This window comes from Macaca nemestrina, chromosome 7, assembly GCF_043159975.1.
Source record: "Macaca nemestrina isolate mMacNem1 chromosome 7, mMacNem.hap1, whole genome shotgun sequence".
Classification (NCBI taxonomy): domain Eukaryota; kingdom Metazoa; phylum Chordata; class Mammalia; order Primates; family Cercopithecidae; genus Macaca; species Macaca nemestrina.
The window spans coordinates 129,003,453-129,019,607 of record NC_092131.1 but is presented as its reverse complement, the minus strand read 5'-3'; the positions used below and the strand labels follow the sequence as shown (position 1 = coordinate 129,019,607).

The 16,155-nt window shown below is 41.0% G+C and overlaps 1 protein-coding gene across 3 annotated transcripts in view; it reads left to right on the top strand.

Moving 5' to 3' along the window:
• Positions 1-16,155, top strand: part of LOC105463789 (Bardet-Biedl syndrome 4) — a 60,354-nt gene that overhangs the window by 11,008 nt on the left and 33,191 nt on the right. For all 3 annotated transcript variants that reach the window (XM_011711094.3, XM_071101107.1, XM_071101106.1), the window contains exon 3: positions 13,250-13,329. In XM_011711094.3, coding sequence (XP_011709396.2) covers positions 13,250-13,329 — 80 coding nt within the window. The remainder of the gene's footprint in view (positions 1-13,249; positions 13,330-16,155) is intronic.

Below are 16,155 nucleotides of genomic sequence, written 5' to 3'. Positions count from 1 at the left end.
AATCTTTGTTGGGAGAGTTGTCCTGTATATTGTAGGATGGTTAACAACATCCCTGGCTTCTACCTAGTGGATGACAGTAGCAGTTAATTGTAACAACCAAAAGTGTCTCCAGATGTTGCCAGTTATTCCTTCTGGGGCAAAATTGTTTCCACTTGAGAACCACTGCTCTGGTTGAGTAGTATAATACTTGGAAATAGAAGGCAGGTAGTTGGTAAGTGTGTAAAGAATTCACACAGCAGTTGGGTTAGCAAGCTGAGAGACTTGATTTGAACAAGTAGCAAGTGGAGGCATTTCGACTGAGAATGGATGTTGTCCCTCCCCCTCCCCCTTTCCTCCTCAGCTTGAGAGGTCCATATCCTAGTTTGACTCTTTAGTTTTGAGGGTGATGACTGCCAACTGTGGAAGGGGTAAACAGATTTCTATTTGGTATTTTTGTCCAAATATATCAGGACTTTTTCAAGAACAGGCAATGAAATTGTTGATCAGAACGACTTGATGGTCTGAGATAATAATATCCTACATGAGGCTACTGAAGTCCTCTTCCTTTTGCTCCATGATGTGACCTTAGGTGACTTTTTTCTGGCTTTCAGTTGAAGATCTTAGCCATCACTGAGATGAGTGAACTGATTTACTGCTTAAGTCTATTTCCTTCCTTAAAGGAGTCTTCATTGAAAACTCTACCCATTTTGGGGTGGCCATAGCTGAGGATGAGTTTTGTCAACAACCTGAGATGATATACTCACTATGTGAGAAGCTTGATCTCAGTTTGATATCTGGTTTTAGAGTAATTTTTAATAGAATAATTTATTATGGTAAAATATACATGAAATTTACCATTTTTAAGTGTGTAAGTCAGTGGCATTAAGTACATTTACAAAGTTGTGTAACCGTCACCACTGTCCATTTCTAGAAGTGTTTCATCATTCCAAAGAGAAGCACTGTACCCAGTAAGCAATAAATCTCCACATCCTCTTGCCTCCCCAGATCCTGGTAATCTCCATTCTATTTTCTGTATCTATGAATTTGACTATTCTAGGTTTTTCATATAAGATGAATCATACAATATTTGCCCTTTTCTGTCTGGCTAATTTGACTCAGCATTTTCAGGGTTCATTCATGTTGTAGCATGTATCAGAATTTCATTCCTTTTTAAGGCTGAATAATATTCTAGTGTATGTATATATCCCATTTTGTTTATCTGTCTGTTGATGGGCATTGGGATTGTTTTCCTTAGAGTCTTTATATGTCAGTAATTCCTAACAAATTTAAAGGTTGTAGAAAGTAGGAACTTTGTAGATGTTCTAGAAATATGTCATTTCCTGTACTGTATATAATAATGTATTCTACAGACTAATTACTGTGTATATATTTGGTTCTCATAAGTGATTTTGTAGATGCTATACATGCTCTTGAGTTCATTAATCTTTTCCTTTTGCTAATTTTGGTCCTTGTGTATACAGAATTGTAGAGTTACAAGGTAATTTAGTTGTTATCTAATTTACCCTGAAGTCTACATGAAACCACTGTCACAGAGTCTTTGATAAGTAGTTACCGAATCTCACTATTTCTACTGTGATAGTGAATGACTTTCATTGATTAGCTTTCTGAAAGAATAGTTTATCTTACTTGTCTTGGTATCCTCACCTCTGAGTCTATTTGTCTATTGTAATCTGGCTTTTGCTCTACCACTCTACTGATTAAATTGATGAGCTAGGCATTGTTTTTTTTTTTTCTCACTGCAACCTCTGCCTCCCGGGTTCAAGTGATTCTCTTGCCTCAGCTTCCCGAGTAGCTGGTATTACAGGCGCTCACCACCACACCTGGCTAATTTTTTGCATTTTTAGTAGAGACGGCGTCTCACAGTGTTGGTCAGACTGGTCTCGAACTCCTGACCTCATGATCCACTTGCCTCAGCCTCCCAAAGTGCTGGGATAACAGGTGTGAGCCACCTCGCCTAGCCCAATTCTGTTTAATTTTTGAGGAACAATGTTAACTTCTAATTTAAATGGAAGGTAGTATATATCTAATTTTTCCCTATTTCAATGCTAGTAAATCTTTAAATCTGAAGTACACACTTGGATTTTGACAGATATGTATACTCATGTACATATTTATATTCCTGTAATCATGAGATCAAATGAAACATTTTTATCACCTGGAAAGTTTCCTCATGGCTTTTTCCAGTAAGTCTTCTGCTTCACTTCCCCAGATGCAACCATCATTCTGATTTCTGCCCCTATAAATTGATTTTGAACTGTCCTATAAGTTGTGCTTGAACTTCACACAAAGGGAGCCATACAGTATCTACTGTTTAGCTTTTGGCAACTTTTATACAACATGTTGTTTTGGAGACTCATCCATGTTGTTATATGTATCAGTAGTTCTTTTATTTAAAAATGCTGTCTAATATTCAGTTGCATGCATATACCACTGTTTGTCCATTCTCCTGTTAATGAACATTTGCAGCGTTTCTAGTTTTTGAGTACTGTGAAAGTTCCTATGAGTATTTATTTATTTATTGATTGATTGATTGATTGATGGAGTCTTGCTTTGTTGCCCAGGCTGGAGTGCAGTGGTGCAATCTTAGCTCACTGCAACCTCCGTCTCCTGGGTTCAATCGATTCTTCAGCTTCAACCTCCTGAGTAGCTGCGACTACAGGCATGTGCCACCATGCCCGGCTAATTTTTGTATTTTTCGTAGAGACAGGGTTTCACCACATTGGCCAGGCTGTTCTCGAATTCCTGACCTCATGATCCGCCCGCCTCGGCCTCCCAAAGTGCTGGGATTACAGGCATGAGCCACCGCGCCCGGCCTGAACATTTATTTACTGGTCTTTTTTTGTATGTGTATGTGGCATGTGTTTTCACTTGAATAAGTGCCTAGGGAGTGGAATTGCTGGGTCATATGTGAACTGTTCGTTTTAAGTTAATAAATTGCCAAAGTATTTTTCAAAGTGGTTGTACAATTTTATCGTACCACCAGCAATGTGTGAGGATTCTATTTGCCTACTTTCTTGCCAACGTTTATTACTATCAGTCTTTTTCATATTAGACTTGCTGGTGGTTTGTATTGTGTTTTATTGTGATATTAATTTGCATTACCCTAATGACTAGTGATGTTGAACACCTTTTCATATACTTATTGGTCATATCTTTTGTGTAGTGCCTGCTCAAGTTTTTTGCCTATTTTTAAATTTCTTTTTTCCTTATTGATTTGTGAGACTTCTTTATATACGCTGAATGTAAGTCCTTTGTCTGTTATATGTGTGGTCAATATTTCCCCCCAGCCTACCTTCATTTTGTTAAGGTGTCTTTCGATGATCAGAAGTTTTAATTTTGATGAAGGCCGATTTACTATTATTTTTCTTTTGTGATGAATGCCTTCTGTGTCTTGTCTGGGAAATCTTGATCCTTACCCCAGGCTGAGTTGTGTGTCCCCTCCCTCTTCTGCATTAATATCACAGAAACTAATTTTTTGGTTTTAGAAAATGTCTAATTTGGCTCAATCAGTAATTTTGGATACCTTTCTATTGAAATACATATGCAGAAAAGTACATACATAAATCATAATTGTACTGTGCAGTGAATTTTTACAAAGTAAACATACGCATGTAATCTCCATCTAGATTAAGGTATAGAATATTATCAGTGCCCTCCAGGCTGCCTCCTTATTCCCTACCAGTCATTAACCACCCCTCCCAAAGGTAGTAACTTGTATTTAACTTCTGTCTTCTAGATCAGTTTTGCCTGCTTTTGAATTTAATGTAAATGGAATCATGCAGTATGTACTTTTTAATGTCTGGCTTCTTTGTTCAGAATTACGTTTGTGAGATTCATCTATGTTGTTGCATGTGGTAGTGGTTGGTTGTTTTCTTCCTTGTTGTGTATATTCCATTATGGGGCTCTACCTAAGTCTATTCATTTTATACTTGATGAACATTTGAGATATTTTTATTTTGATGTATTATGAATAATGCCACCATGAAGAGTCGTGTACACATACATACTTAGGAGTAGGATTTTCAGGGTCACCAAGGATATATTTAGGTTCAGTAAATATTAGCAAGCAGTTTTCGAAATGTGGTTAATAGAATCCCCATGTGTAAAATAAAGGTGTACGAACACACACACACACTTGCTCGTATGCTTATATGCGCATAGAAATTCCTTGAAAATACTCAAGAAATTCTTCCCCTCTGGTGAGGGATAGGAATGGAGTGGGTCTTTTGTTTAGTATCCTATGTGCCCTTTGAATTTTGTTTTCCTGTAAGTATGTATTTATAAGAAAACCATCTAGTTTATTTTAATTTTTTTTAAAATTTTTATTTTTTTGAGGCAGAGTCTCGCTCTGTCGCCCAGGCTGGAGTGCTGTGGCGCGATCTCGGCTCACTGCAAGCTCCGCCTCCTGGGTTCACGCCATTCTCCTGCCTCAGCCTCCCGAGTATAGCTGGGACTACAGGCCCCTGCCACCACGACCAGCTAATTTTTTTTTTTTGTATTTTTAGTAGAGATGGGGTTTCTCCGTGTTAGCCAGGATGGTCTCGATCTCCTGACCTCGTGATCCGCCCACCTTGGCCTCCCAAAGTGCCAGGATTACAAGCGTGAGCCACCGCGCCCCGCCGACCAACTAGTTATTTTTAAAAATCATTTGAAAGTCTTCCTACTTTGGTATATTGAAAGTACTACTGGCCGTGCGCGGTGGCTCACGCCTGTAATCCCAGCACTTTGGGAGGCCGAGGCGGGTGGATCATGAGGTCAGGAGATCGGAACCATCCTGGCTAACAGTGAAACCCCGTCTCCACTAAAAATACAAAAAATTAGCTGGGCGTGGTGGCGGGCGCCTGTAGTCCAGCTACTCAGGAGGCTGAGTCAAGAAATGGCGTGAACCCGGGAGGCGGAGCTTGCAGTGAGCGGAGATTGGGCCACAGCAGTCCAGCCTGGGCGTCACAGCGAGACTCCCTCTCAAAAAAAAAAAAAAAAAAAAATTGAAGCACTGCTTTAAAAAAAAAAAATAGAAAAGCTTTAAAATCATTTTTAAATCATTGTTATTTTTCTGAGATGGAGTCTTGCTCTGTCACCAGGCTGGAGCCCAGTGGCACAATCTCCGCTCATCTCAACGTCTGCCTCCTGGATTCAAGCAATTCACCTGTCTCAGCCTCCCAGGTAGCTGGGACTACAGGTGTGTGCTGCCAGGCCCAGCTAATTTTTTTTTTTTTTTTTTTTTTTGTATTTTTAGTAGAGATGGGGTTTCACCATGTTGGCTAGGATGGTCTCGATCTCCTGACCTCGTGATCTGCCCGCCTAGGCCTCCCAAAGTGCTGGGATGACAGGCATGAGCCACCGCGTCTGGCCGCTTTAAAATCATTAATGTTGTGTTGCTCAGTTATGTCTAATTGACAGCCCAAACATTTACATTTTAATATTAGAAAATCCTTTATGATTGGGCAGAAACTTGTTGTAGTTTAATGGGTAACCTTGGAGACCTGGGTTATAGTCCTGCCTCTTCCCTTAACTACTTGTTGAATGTGGACAATTTACTTAACCTTTAGGGCCTTAATTTCCTCTTTTGTAAGGTGGGAATATTCTCTGAATTGCATAACTCACTGGCCTTATATGAATATTCATTGGAATAATAGGAGAGAAAACACTTTGAGATACATATACGCACACACACCCCCTTAACAAGGAAATAATTGTTAAGTTTTGAGGAAGTAAAATAATTTTAAATAATCTAAGCTATAACATAAAACCAGAATTAGCTAATCTTTTATATGACTTTTTTTCTTCCTCATTTCCTGTTAAGCTAATGAGAAGCAAACAAACTGGATAGCAGCAATAAAATTTAAAACTTAAAGGGCAGCTTCTAGCATATACTGTTGAGTCAATACTGATTCAGCCCAGTCTCTTCCTCTTCCTTAATCATTTATGTCCCTGAACAGAGTAGATGTTCCTCTTGATCCTGGTCCTGTTTGCCCTCAGATGCATTCCTTGCCTTCTCTTCTCTTTTTGGTATAGTGAGGAACTGACTCTTGCAGGCTCCTTTTCTTCCTAGGCTTCTGTGTCAGCAGTTTCTGGCAGGATTAGCAAGTGGAGGAACTGGCAGGAGATTAGAAGGCAAGAGGAAGGAGAAGCCAGGGCTTCCCTCCCTGACCTTCAGGCCTCAGAGTAGTAGTGGCTTTTTGCTCATGCAGACTTCTGATTTGTCTCACCATTCCCTGTTGGGCCTCTCGTTTCTTCCATTGCCTGTTCTCTGCATTAAAGTCCTTGTGTTTCAAGTCCTCAAGTGTTTTTTTCTTAGGCTCTGACTGATACAGGGCTCAAAATGATAGTAATGAAAATGTCTTACATTTATATTCTTTTCAAGATTTGTTCTCTCTTTTGATGCCCCAGATATCCTATTGAGGTAGAAAAGTGTTATAATTCCTGTTTGGCATGAGGAAATGAACATTTATTGAATGACCATTTTCAGATTCTTTGGATTTTTGGGTGAAAATTATAGCGGGGATAAATGGAGGCCCAGAGAAGTGAAATAACTTGCCCTAGGTCCCATAGAAGGCTGGTATTGAATCGAGATTGAAATTCTACATGTGAAAACTTTTATGTGCTACATGTCTGCTAGTCCTGGAAGAAATCCTTTCTTTGATGAGTATTATTCTTTAAAGAAGGCGTTACTTACAATGTATTTACAAAAGCCTTAGTTATTTAGTAAATTTTTCAACTAAAAGTCTGAACCATAATAGTTTTCTGCTTAGCACTTATATAGCTAGCATACTACCCCTAGCGTTAATCAAAGTGTCATGTAAAGGTTTGATTTTTGAGCCTAAGCAGAATTTGAAATTCTTCAAAGAGAATTTAGCACCTAGGGCAAATTATAGGGGAGAATTCTTTAGGTGTCATGTTTATTCACTTCTGGAATTGTTTAAAATATGTCAGGTGCATCCTTAAAGGGAGAAAGAAGGGGAAGAGATGTTACAAAAGAGTAGAATGGGGCAAGAGAAGTGGAAAGAAAGTATTGTTGCTAGGTTGCCAGCCTTCTGCCCCCACTGTCTTGGTGATGGTGGAGGGGTAGTGTGGGAGCTGGGATATGAATGAGGTCTTTTTTATAACTCACTAAAAGCCATTACCTTGTCTTCATCTCATCAGCTGGCACCTGTCAGCTGTTACCTGACCTTGTGGTAACATAGGCTCCTGAAATGTAGCATTGGAGATGATCACTCTGCTTTATTGCAAAATAGGGGAGATTCTGCTCTGCATTTACATACTTATATTTTTTGGAGGATCTTTCAACTAGTAGTTCTTATAATACCTGCAAAAGCATATAAGAACCAGTATTCCCATTTTTAGGGGGAGTTGGAGTGAGCAATGATTTGGAATACCAGAAATTCAACTTATACATTTGCAGGTAAAATTCTAATTGTAAATTCAGGATTCATAGACTCTAGGAATTTCTGAGGTATCCAGAATTCCTTCATCTTTGACAATAAGTAGATAATAATGGTAATAAAAATAACAGCAACAGGCCCAGCACAGTGGCCCACACCTGTAATCCCAGCACTTTGGGAGACTGAGGCAGGTGGATCACTTGAGGTCAGGAGTTCAAGACCAGGCTGGCCAACATGGGAAAACCCCATTTCTATAAAAAATACAAAAATTAGCTGAGTACTGTGGCGTGTGCCTGTAATCCCAGCTACTCAGTAGGCTGAATCATAAGAATCATTTGAATCTGGGAGGTGGGGATTGCAGTGAGCTAAGATCGCGCCCCTGCACTCTGACCTTTATGACAGAACTGCATCTAAAAAAAAAAAAAAAAACACACAAAAAAACAAAAAAACACGCAAAAAAACCAGCAACAATAATAGGTAACATTTCTTTAAGGCTTACTATGTACCAGGCAGTATTTGAACTTCTTTATATATTAGATAATTCGATCCTCACAACTCTATAAGATCAGTATTTTATTTCCTGACCCTTGTATTTAAAAGTAAAACCCCCCCACCCGGCACTGTTTCTCTTTCCTCCTTTATGTTTCTTTATAGAAAAATATCACTCATAAGTATAACATACTTTATTATCTATCCTGTGTGGTAGCAGCCCCTTCTCTCAATTATAAGCTCCATGAAATCAGGGAGTCAGTTTTGTTCACTGCTGTATTCCCAGTGCCTAGAACAGTGCCTGGAATGTGGTAGGTACCTAGTGAATATTGGTTGAATGAATGCATCTTGGTTTTACAGATGAGGAAACTATAAATTTCCCAGGTCATACATTTGGTAATAGGACAGTTATATACACTGAAATGTTCTCTAAAATCTTTGATGGGACTAAAATTCTTTTAGCTTTTGGACAGCTACATCTCCAGGAGCGTGAAATGACCTTCAGCACTGGATTTGGTGGATTTTCCTTTTTCTAATCCCTAGAGTTCCATTTAATGAGCCTTTGGGCTCTTGAGCTGCCTTCCAAATTGAACACTTTTTTCTCCAGCTTTCATTCAGGAAACACAAAATGTGGCTTGTCCTTTTTTGTTGTTTGTTTTTTTGAGACTGGGTCTCACTCTGTCACCCAGGTTGGAGTGCAAGTGTACGATCATGGTTCATTGCAACCTCTGCCTTCTAGGCTCAAGCAATCCTCCCAACTCGGCCTCCCGAGTAGCTGGGAATACAAGGTTGTGCCACTACTCCTGGCTAATTTTTTTGTATTTTTTGTAGAAATGGGGTTTGTCCAGGCTGGCCTCGAACTCCTGGACTCAAGTGATCCGTCTACCCGGGCCTCCCAATGTGCTGGAGTTACAGGCATGAGCCACTGTGGCTAGCCCTGACTTGTCTTTTATTGTGAAATTTTAATAACAGCTAAGACTTGAAAATTAACATTTTATAAATTTTCTTTTAGACTACTAAGTGATATTATACTAAGTATCTGAGGTTTGCAATACTTAGTATAAGAGAATGAGGGTTCAGTGCCTCATTCTCTTTTACTCTTTCCCTTTAGTAGGTAGGTGACAGAGGACTAGGTCATGCAGTTGAGACTTGGTCCAAGATTACTCAGTAAACCACTTGTCCCAGAATATTTATTTATTTACTTATTTTTGAGAAGGAGTCTTGCTTTGTCGCCCAGGTTGGAGTGCAGTGGCATGATCTCGGCTCACTGCAACCCCCGCCTCCTGGGTTCAAGCGATTCTCCTGCCTTAGCCTGTCGAGTAGCTGGGATTATAGGTGCATGCCACCACGCCTGGCTAATTTTTTGTATTTTTAGTAGAGACTTGGTTTCATTGTGTTAGCCAGGATTGTCTCGATTTCCTGACCTCATGATCCACCTTCCTGGACCTCCCAAAACGCTAGGATTACAGGCGTGAGTCACCGCGCCTGGACCCTAGAACTGTTTATGACAGTACGCTTTATGCACTTAACACACTCACACATCTTTAAGCTTGGCGACTCGTGTGGCTTTTTCAAAGTAAATTTGATTCTGGAAGTGGTTAAGTAGAATGTGAATGGCCGAGGTCTGGTTATTGGTGAGGCCTAGGGGAAGAGAAGAAAGGAAACAAAAGTCTTAGAATTTCAAATAGGCCCTGATGACTAGAAGGACGGTTCTACTAAGAGAATGTGTGTAGTCAGAAAGTGAAGAGTCAGTTGCTTAAAATTTTACTTTTTTTCTTGTTCCTGGCCTGTAAGGTCATATCCATACTTTGTGTTATAATTTCTTCTTACAAATTCCATTGATAATCCCTATTCTTGGATAGCAATGAGCAGCATTACTTCTTTTTTATTTTTTTTTAATTTAAATTTTTTATTGAAATGGGGGTCCTGCTATATTATATAGCCCAGGCTGGTATCAAATTTCTGGGCTCAACTGACCCTCCTGCCTCAGCCTCCCAAAGTGCTGGGATTACAGTTGTGAGCCAACGTGCCTGGTTATACCTTTTAATTTTTGTGTTCAGTCAACATTAACTCTGAGTCACAGTAAGCTTTTTTTCCCTGCCTGTCATATTATGGACGTAGAAGTTTTTTGATTTTTCTTTAGGTTGTTTCTCCTTAGGTTCCAGAACATGAAGAAATGGGTTACAGTCATTTTCCTGTCTTCCCCATGCTCTTCCCTTTCTTTTCCTTTATTTTATTTTATTTTATTTATTTATTTATTTTGAGATGGAGTCTCACTCTGTTGCCCAGACTGGAGTGCAGTGGCGCATCTCAGCTCACTGCAAGCTCTCCCTCCCGGGTTCACACCATTCTCCTGCCTCAGCCTCCCGAGTAGCTGGGACTACAGGCGCCTGCCACCACGCCGGGCTAATTTTTTTTGTATTTTTAGTAGAGACGGGGTTTCACCATGTTAGCCAGTATGGTCTCGATCTCCTGACCTCGTGATCCACCCGCCTTGGCCTCCTTTTTTTTTTTTTTAGACGAAGTCTCTCTCTGTCGCCCAGGCTGGAGTGCAGTGGTGCGATCTCCACTCACTGCAAGCTCCGCCTCCCGGGTTCACGCCATTCTCCTGCCTCAGCCTCCCATGTAGCTGGGACTACAGGCGCCCGCCACCGCGCCCGGTTAATTTTCGTATTTTTAGTAGAGACGGGATTTCACCGTGTTAGCCAGGATGGTCTGGATCTCCTGACCTCGTGATCCGCCCGTCTCGGCCTCCCAAAGTGCTGGGATTACAGGCGTGAGCCACCGCGCCCGGCCTTTTCTTTTCTTTTTTTTTTTTTTGGAGACAGAACGTTGCTCCGTGGCCCAGGCTGGAGTACAGTGTCATGATCTCAGCTCACTGCAACCTCCACCCCCCAGGTTCACGTGACTCTGGTGCCTCAGCCTCCCTAGTAGCTGGGATGACAGGCATGCGCCACCACACCCTGATAATTTTTGTATTTTTTTGTAGAGATGGGGTTTTACCATGTTGCCCAGGCTGACCTCAAACTCCTGGACTCAAATGATCTACCCCTCATCGTCTCCCAAAGTGCTGGGATTATAGGCGTGAGCCACCATGTCAGGCCTCTTTTCCATTTTTAAAAATCAAGGACTGTCTCCAACATATTAAAGTTAACAAAAAATAATATAAACACACATGTACTCACTGGCTAGACTTAATAAGAAACATTTAGTCATGTTTACTTTAAAGCTTTTTTTTTTTTTTTTTGAGAAATAAGCATTAAAGATTGAAGTCTCCTTTCTATCTTTTCATAATTCTCTTCTTCCCTCTTCCTTCCTTGAGATCTTCACTATTCTGAGGTTAATTTGGATCTTTCTACTCCTTGTTACCACAGAAGAGTAATTTCTTAATGAATTTGACCATATTTTAAACTTCTGATTTCAGTGGGCAGGTAACTCATTTTATAGTTTCTGTATCGTGAGCAATTTTCAATGGCTCAACTAGATTGTTTTCATTGTTGACTCCTCATTTCTGGGCAACAGCATAATGTTCTCGTTTGAGCCATTTCTGAAGATTGTGTTTAACTATTTAAAATATTTTTGGTAGTCTCATCATCAGATGTGATTTTTTTTTTTTTTTTTTTTGAAATGGAGTCTCACTCTGTCACCAGGCTGGAGTGCAGTGTGACCTCGGCTCACTGTAACCTCCTTCTCCCAGTTTCAATCAATTCTCCTGCCTCAGCCACCTGAGTAGCTGGGACTACAGATGTGTGCCACCATGCCCAGCTAATTTTTTGTATTTTTAGTAGAGACGGGGTTTCACCATGTTAGCCAGGATGGTCTCTATCTCCTGACTTTGTGATCCACCCACCTTGGCCTCCCAAAGTGCTGAGATTACAGGTGTGAACCACTGTACCTGGCCAGATATGATATTCAGTATCTTATATATATATTTCTGTTGCAGGAAGTCAGGGACCCTAAACAGAGGGATGGCTGGAGCTGCGGCAGAGGAACATAAATTGTGAAGTTTTCTTGGACATTTATCAGTTCCCAAATAATACTCTTATAATTTCTTACGCCTCTCTTACTTTAATCTCTTAATCTGGTTATCTTTGTAAGCTGAGGATGTACATCACCTCAAGGCCACTATGATAATTGTGTTAACTGTACAAATTGATTGTAAAACATGTGTGTTTGAACAATATGAAATCAGTGCACCTTGAAAAAGAACAGAGTAACAGCGATTTTAGGGAGCAAGGGAAGACAGCCATAAGGTTTGACTGCCTGTGGGGTCAGGCAAAATAGAGCCATATTTTTCTCTTGCAGAGAGCCTATAAACAGATGTGCAAGTAGGGAAGATATTGCTAAATTCTTTTCCTAGCAAGGAATATTAATAATTAATACCCTGGGGAAGGAATGCATTCCTGGAGGGAGGTCTATAAACGGCTGCTCTTGAAGTGTCTGTCTTAGGCGGCTGAGATAAGGACTGAAATATGCCCTGGTCTCGTGCTGTACCCTCAGGCTTATTTGGGTGGGGAAAAAACCCCACCCTGGTAAATTTGAGGTCAGACCAGTTCTCTGCTCTCAAACCCTGTTTTCTGTTGTTTAAGATGTTTATCAAGACAGTACCTGAACCACTGATCATAGACCCTTATCAGTAATTTTGCTTTTGCCCTTTGCCTTGTGATCTTTGTTGGACCCTTATCAAAAGTTCTGATTTTGTCCTCTTTCTGCCCTTGTCCTCTTTCCTCAGAAGCATGTGATCTTTGTTCTCCTTTTTGCCCTTTGAAGCATGTGATCTTTATGACCTACTCCCTGTTCTTACACCCCCTCCCCTTTTGAAATCCTTAATACAAACTTGCTGGTTTTGCAGCTCAGGTGGGCATCACAGTCCTACCGATATGTGATGTCACCCCCAGAGGCCCAGCTGTAAAATTCCTCTCTTTGTACTCTCTCTTTATTTCTCAACTGGCTGACACTTATGGAAAATAGAACCTATGTTGAAATATTGGGGGTGAGTTCCCCTGATATATTTCCTTAGTGATATTCCTGCAATCTCCTTTAGAAAGTCTTTCTATTCACTTTCTATAACCAGGGAAGGAGAGATTGAGGAGAAGAGACAAAGGATGATTTTATGTTTTTCAGTCCAAGTCATTATTTGATGAGAAACTGATATACAAGCTTCAAAAACTCAAGATATGTATTCAACATGTAGTAGGACAAGTATCTCTCAGTTTAATAGTCTATACGTTTTTGATGCATTATAATATATTCTTGTAGACAGTAGCATGAAAATTTTAATGAGATATTGCAGTACATTTATGGTTAGACATGAGGACAGTGCTAAAGGAGAAAATCTAATGACTGTGTTGTTTGTTTTGTCAAAATATGCTACCTAGCTCCAGAGTTTCCTATTTTGGAGAAGCAGAACTGGTTGATTCATCTTCATTATATCCGGAAAGATTATGAAGCCTGCAAGGTAAGAGATTGCCATGATAATAAAAATGAGAGGCAGGGGGATGTTGGGTAGGCAACTAACAGTGCCTACTAAACAAAGTGTGGCAGTTTATATCTCAGTGATAAAATATGAATTCCTTTTTCCCCACACTTCATACACTGGTTATCTTTTGCTATGATAGTGATGTTTAACATACAACCTCAAAATTTCAGTGGCCCCCAACAAACAGATATTTATTAAGTGCTCATGGGCTTTCAGATCAGCTATGGGTGGCTGGGTTTGACTGCAGGCTGTGGGTCAGGTTCAGGTGTGTTCCATGTGTCTTCTCATGTCAAGAGCAAGTCTCTGGGGACATGTTGGTCTTCTGGTGGAGGCAGGTGTTCAACTCAACATATTAACTTTTTAATCTTTGGATAGATGAAAAATGGTATTTTGTCGAGTTCTTTTTTTTTTTTTTTTTTTGAGGTGGAGTCTCACTCTGTCACCTAGGCTGGAGTGCAGTGGCATGATCTTGGCTCATTGCAGCCTCTGCCTCCCGGGTTCAAGCGATTCTTCTGCCTCAGCCTCCCGAGTAGGTGGGACTACAGATGAGCGTCACCACGCCTGACTAATTTTTTGTATTTTTAGTAGAGATGGGGTTTCACCATATTGCCAGGCTGGACTCGAACTCTTGACCTCGTGATCTGTCCGCCTTGGCCTCCCACAGTGCTGGGATTACAGGCGTGAGCCACCGCATCTGGCCCTGAGTTTTATTTTTTAATTTTCCTCTTATTGCAAGGTTGATCATCATGTGTATATTTAAAAACCATTTGTATTTCTCTTTCTCTATATCTTTGGTGACATACCATATGTGTTACAAACTTGCAGGCAGACAGTGGTAGTACTGACATGCAGAGTGTATCCTTGGTGTCATCTTTTTTGGCATCCAGAGGTTTGTAATCCATCTAAGGTTTTCGGTTTATACCTATGGCGTTTATACCTATGGCAATGCACAGAACTAATTCATACTGGTATGACAAAGATTCATACCATTTTTTTTAGTTTTTTGTTTTTTTTTTTTAGATGGAGTTGTGCTCTTATTGCCCAGGCTAGAGCACAGTGGTGCAATCTTGGCTCACTGCAACTTCCGCCTTCTGGTTTCAAGCAATTCTCCTGCCTCAGCCTCTCAAGTCGCTGGGATGACAGGCGCCCACCACCACGCCCAGCTAATTTTTTTTCTGTATTTTCAGTAGAGATGGGGTTTCACCATATTGGTCAGGCTGGTCTGGAACTGCTGACCTCATGATCCACCCGCCTTGGCCTCCCAAAGTGCTGGGATTACAGGCGTGAGCCACCACACCTGGCCCATACCAGTATTTTTTGACACCACTGACCCGAAGGCAGATACTAGTATGAATCTTTTTTTTTTTTTTGAGGTGAAGTTTTGCTCTTGTCACCTAGGCTAGAGTGCAATGCCGTGACCTCGGCTCACCACAACCTCCGCCTCCTGGGTTCAAGCGATTCTCCTGCCTCAGCCTCCTGAGTAGCTGGGATTACAGGCATGTGCCACCACACCTGGCTAATTTTTTGTGTTTTTAGTAGAGATGGGGTTTTTCCATGTTGGTCAGGCTGGTCTCGAACTCCTGACCTCAGGTGATCTGCCCGCCTTGGCCACCCAAAGTGCTGGGATTACATGCATGAGCCACTGCACCTGGCCACCAGTATGAATCTTGAAATGTTCTCTTTCTTTTTCATCTGTGATAATACTTGGAAATTTTTTCATACTTTTCTTAGCTTGCCTAGTTAGATTTTAGGCAGGGGTTGGTAAACTTTCTGTAATGGGCCAACAATATTTTAGGGTTTGTAGGTCACATACAGTCTCTACATCATGTTTGTTATCTTATTTTTTATAACCCTTTAGAAATATAAAAACCACTCTTAGCTTGAGAGCTGTACAAAAATATACAGGGCCTGTAAGCCCCATAGTTTGCAAATCCCTGTTCTAGAATAAGTAATCATACTTATTGAAGCCTCCTGGGTTCAAGTGATTCTCCTGCCTCAGCCTCCTGAGTAGCTGGGATTACAGGCATGCACCACTACTGCTCTGCTAATTTTTTTTTTTTTTGAGACGGAGTCTTGCTCTGTTGCCCAGGCTGGAGCGCAGTGGCGCAATCTCCACTCACTGCAAGCTCCGCCTCCCAGGTTCACGCCATTCTCCTGCCTCAGTCTCCCATGTACAGGTGCCCGCCACCGCACCTGGCTAATTTTTGTATCTTTTTTTTTTTTTAATGTAGAAAAGCAATTTATTCCATTTTAAGCACTTACACAGTTAGTCATGGAGAGTAATAGGCCTGCTGGTGAAACAGGTCACCCAAAATGGAAATGGCATCAAACTAGTGGTCAAGGACTAACTCCTAAAAAAAAAAAAAAAAAAGCAACTCTTATCAAGGATTAATTTAATTTTTAAAACAAATACAAGTTATTGATTCACTCTTCTCAACTTGACAGTCTGCCTGTGATGTAACTGTCAGGTAAAAACATACATCTTTACAACTTGGTGGTCCCAAGTTAAAAACAACAACAACAACAAAAAAAACACACCATTTCACAGACAGGAAAGAAACAACATGAAAACAGCTCAAGACATACACTTAACGGCCGGGCGCGGTGGCTCACGCCTGTAATCCCAGCACTTTGGGAGGCCGAGGCGGGCGGATCACAAGGTCAGGAGATCGAGACCATCCTGGCTAACACTGTGAAACCCCGTCTCTACTAAAAATGCAAAAAATTAGCTGGGCGAGGCGGCGGGCGCCTGTAGTCCCAGCTACTCAGGAGGCTGAGGCAGGAGAATGGCGTGAACCCGGGAGG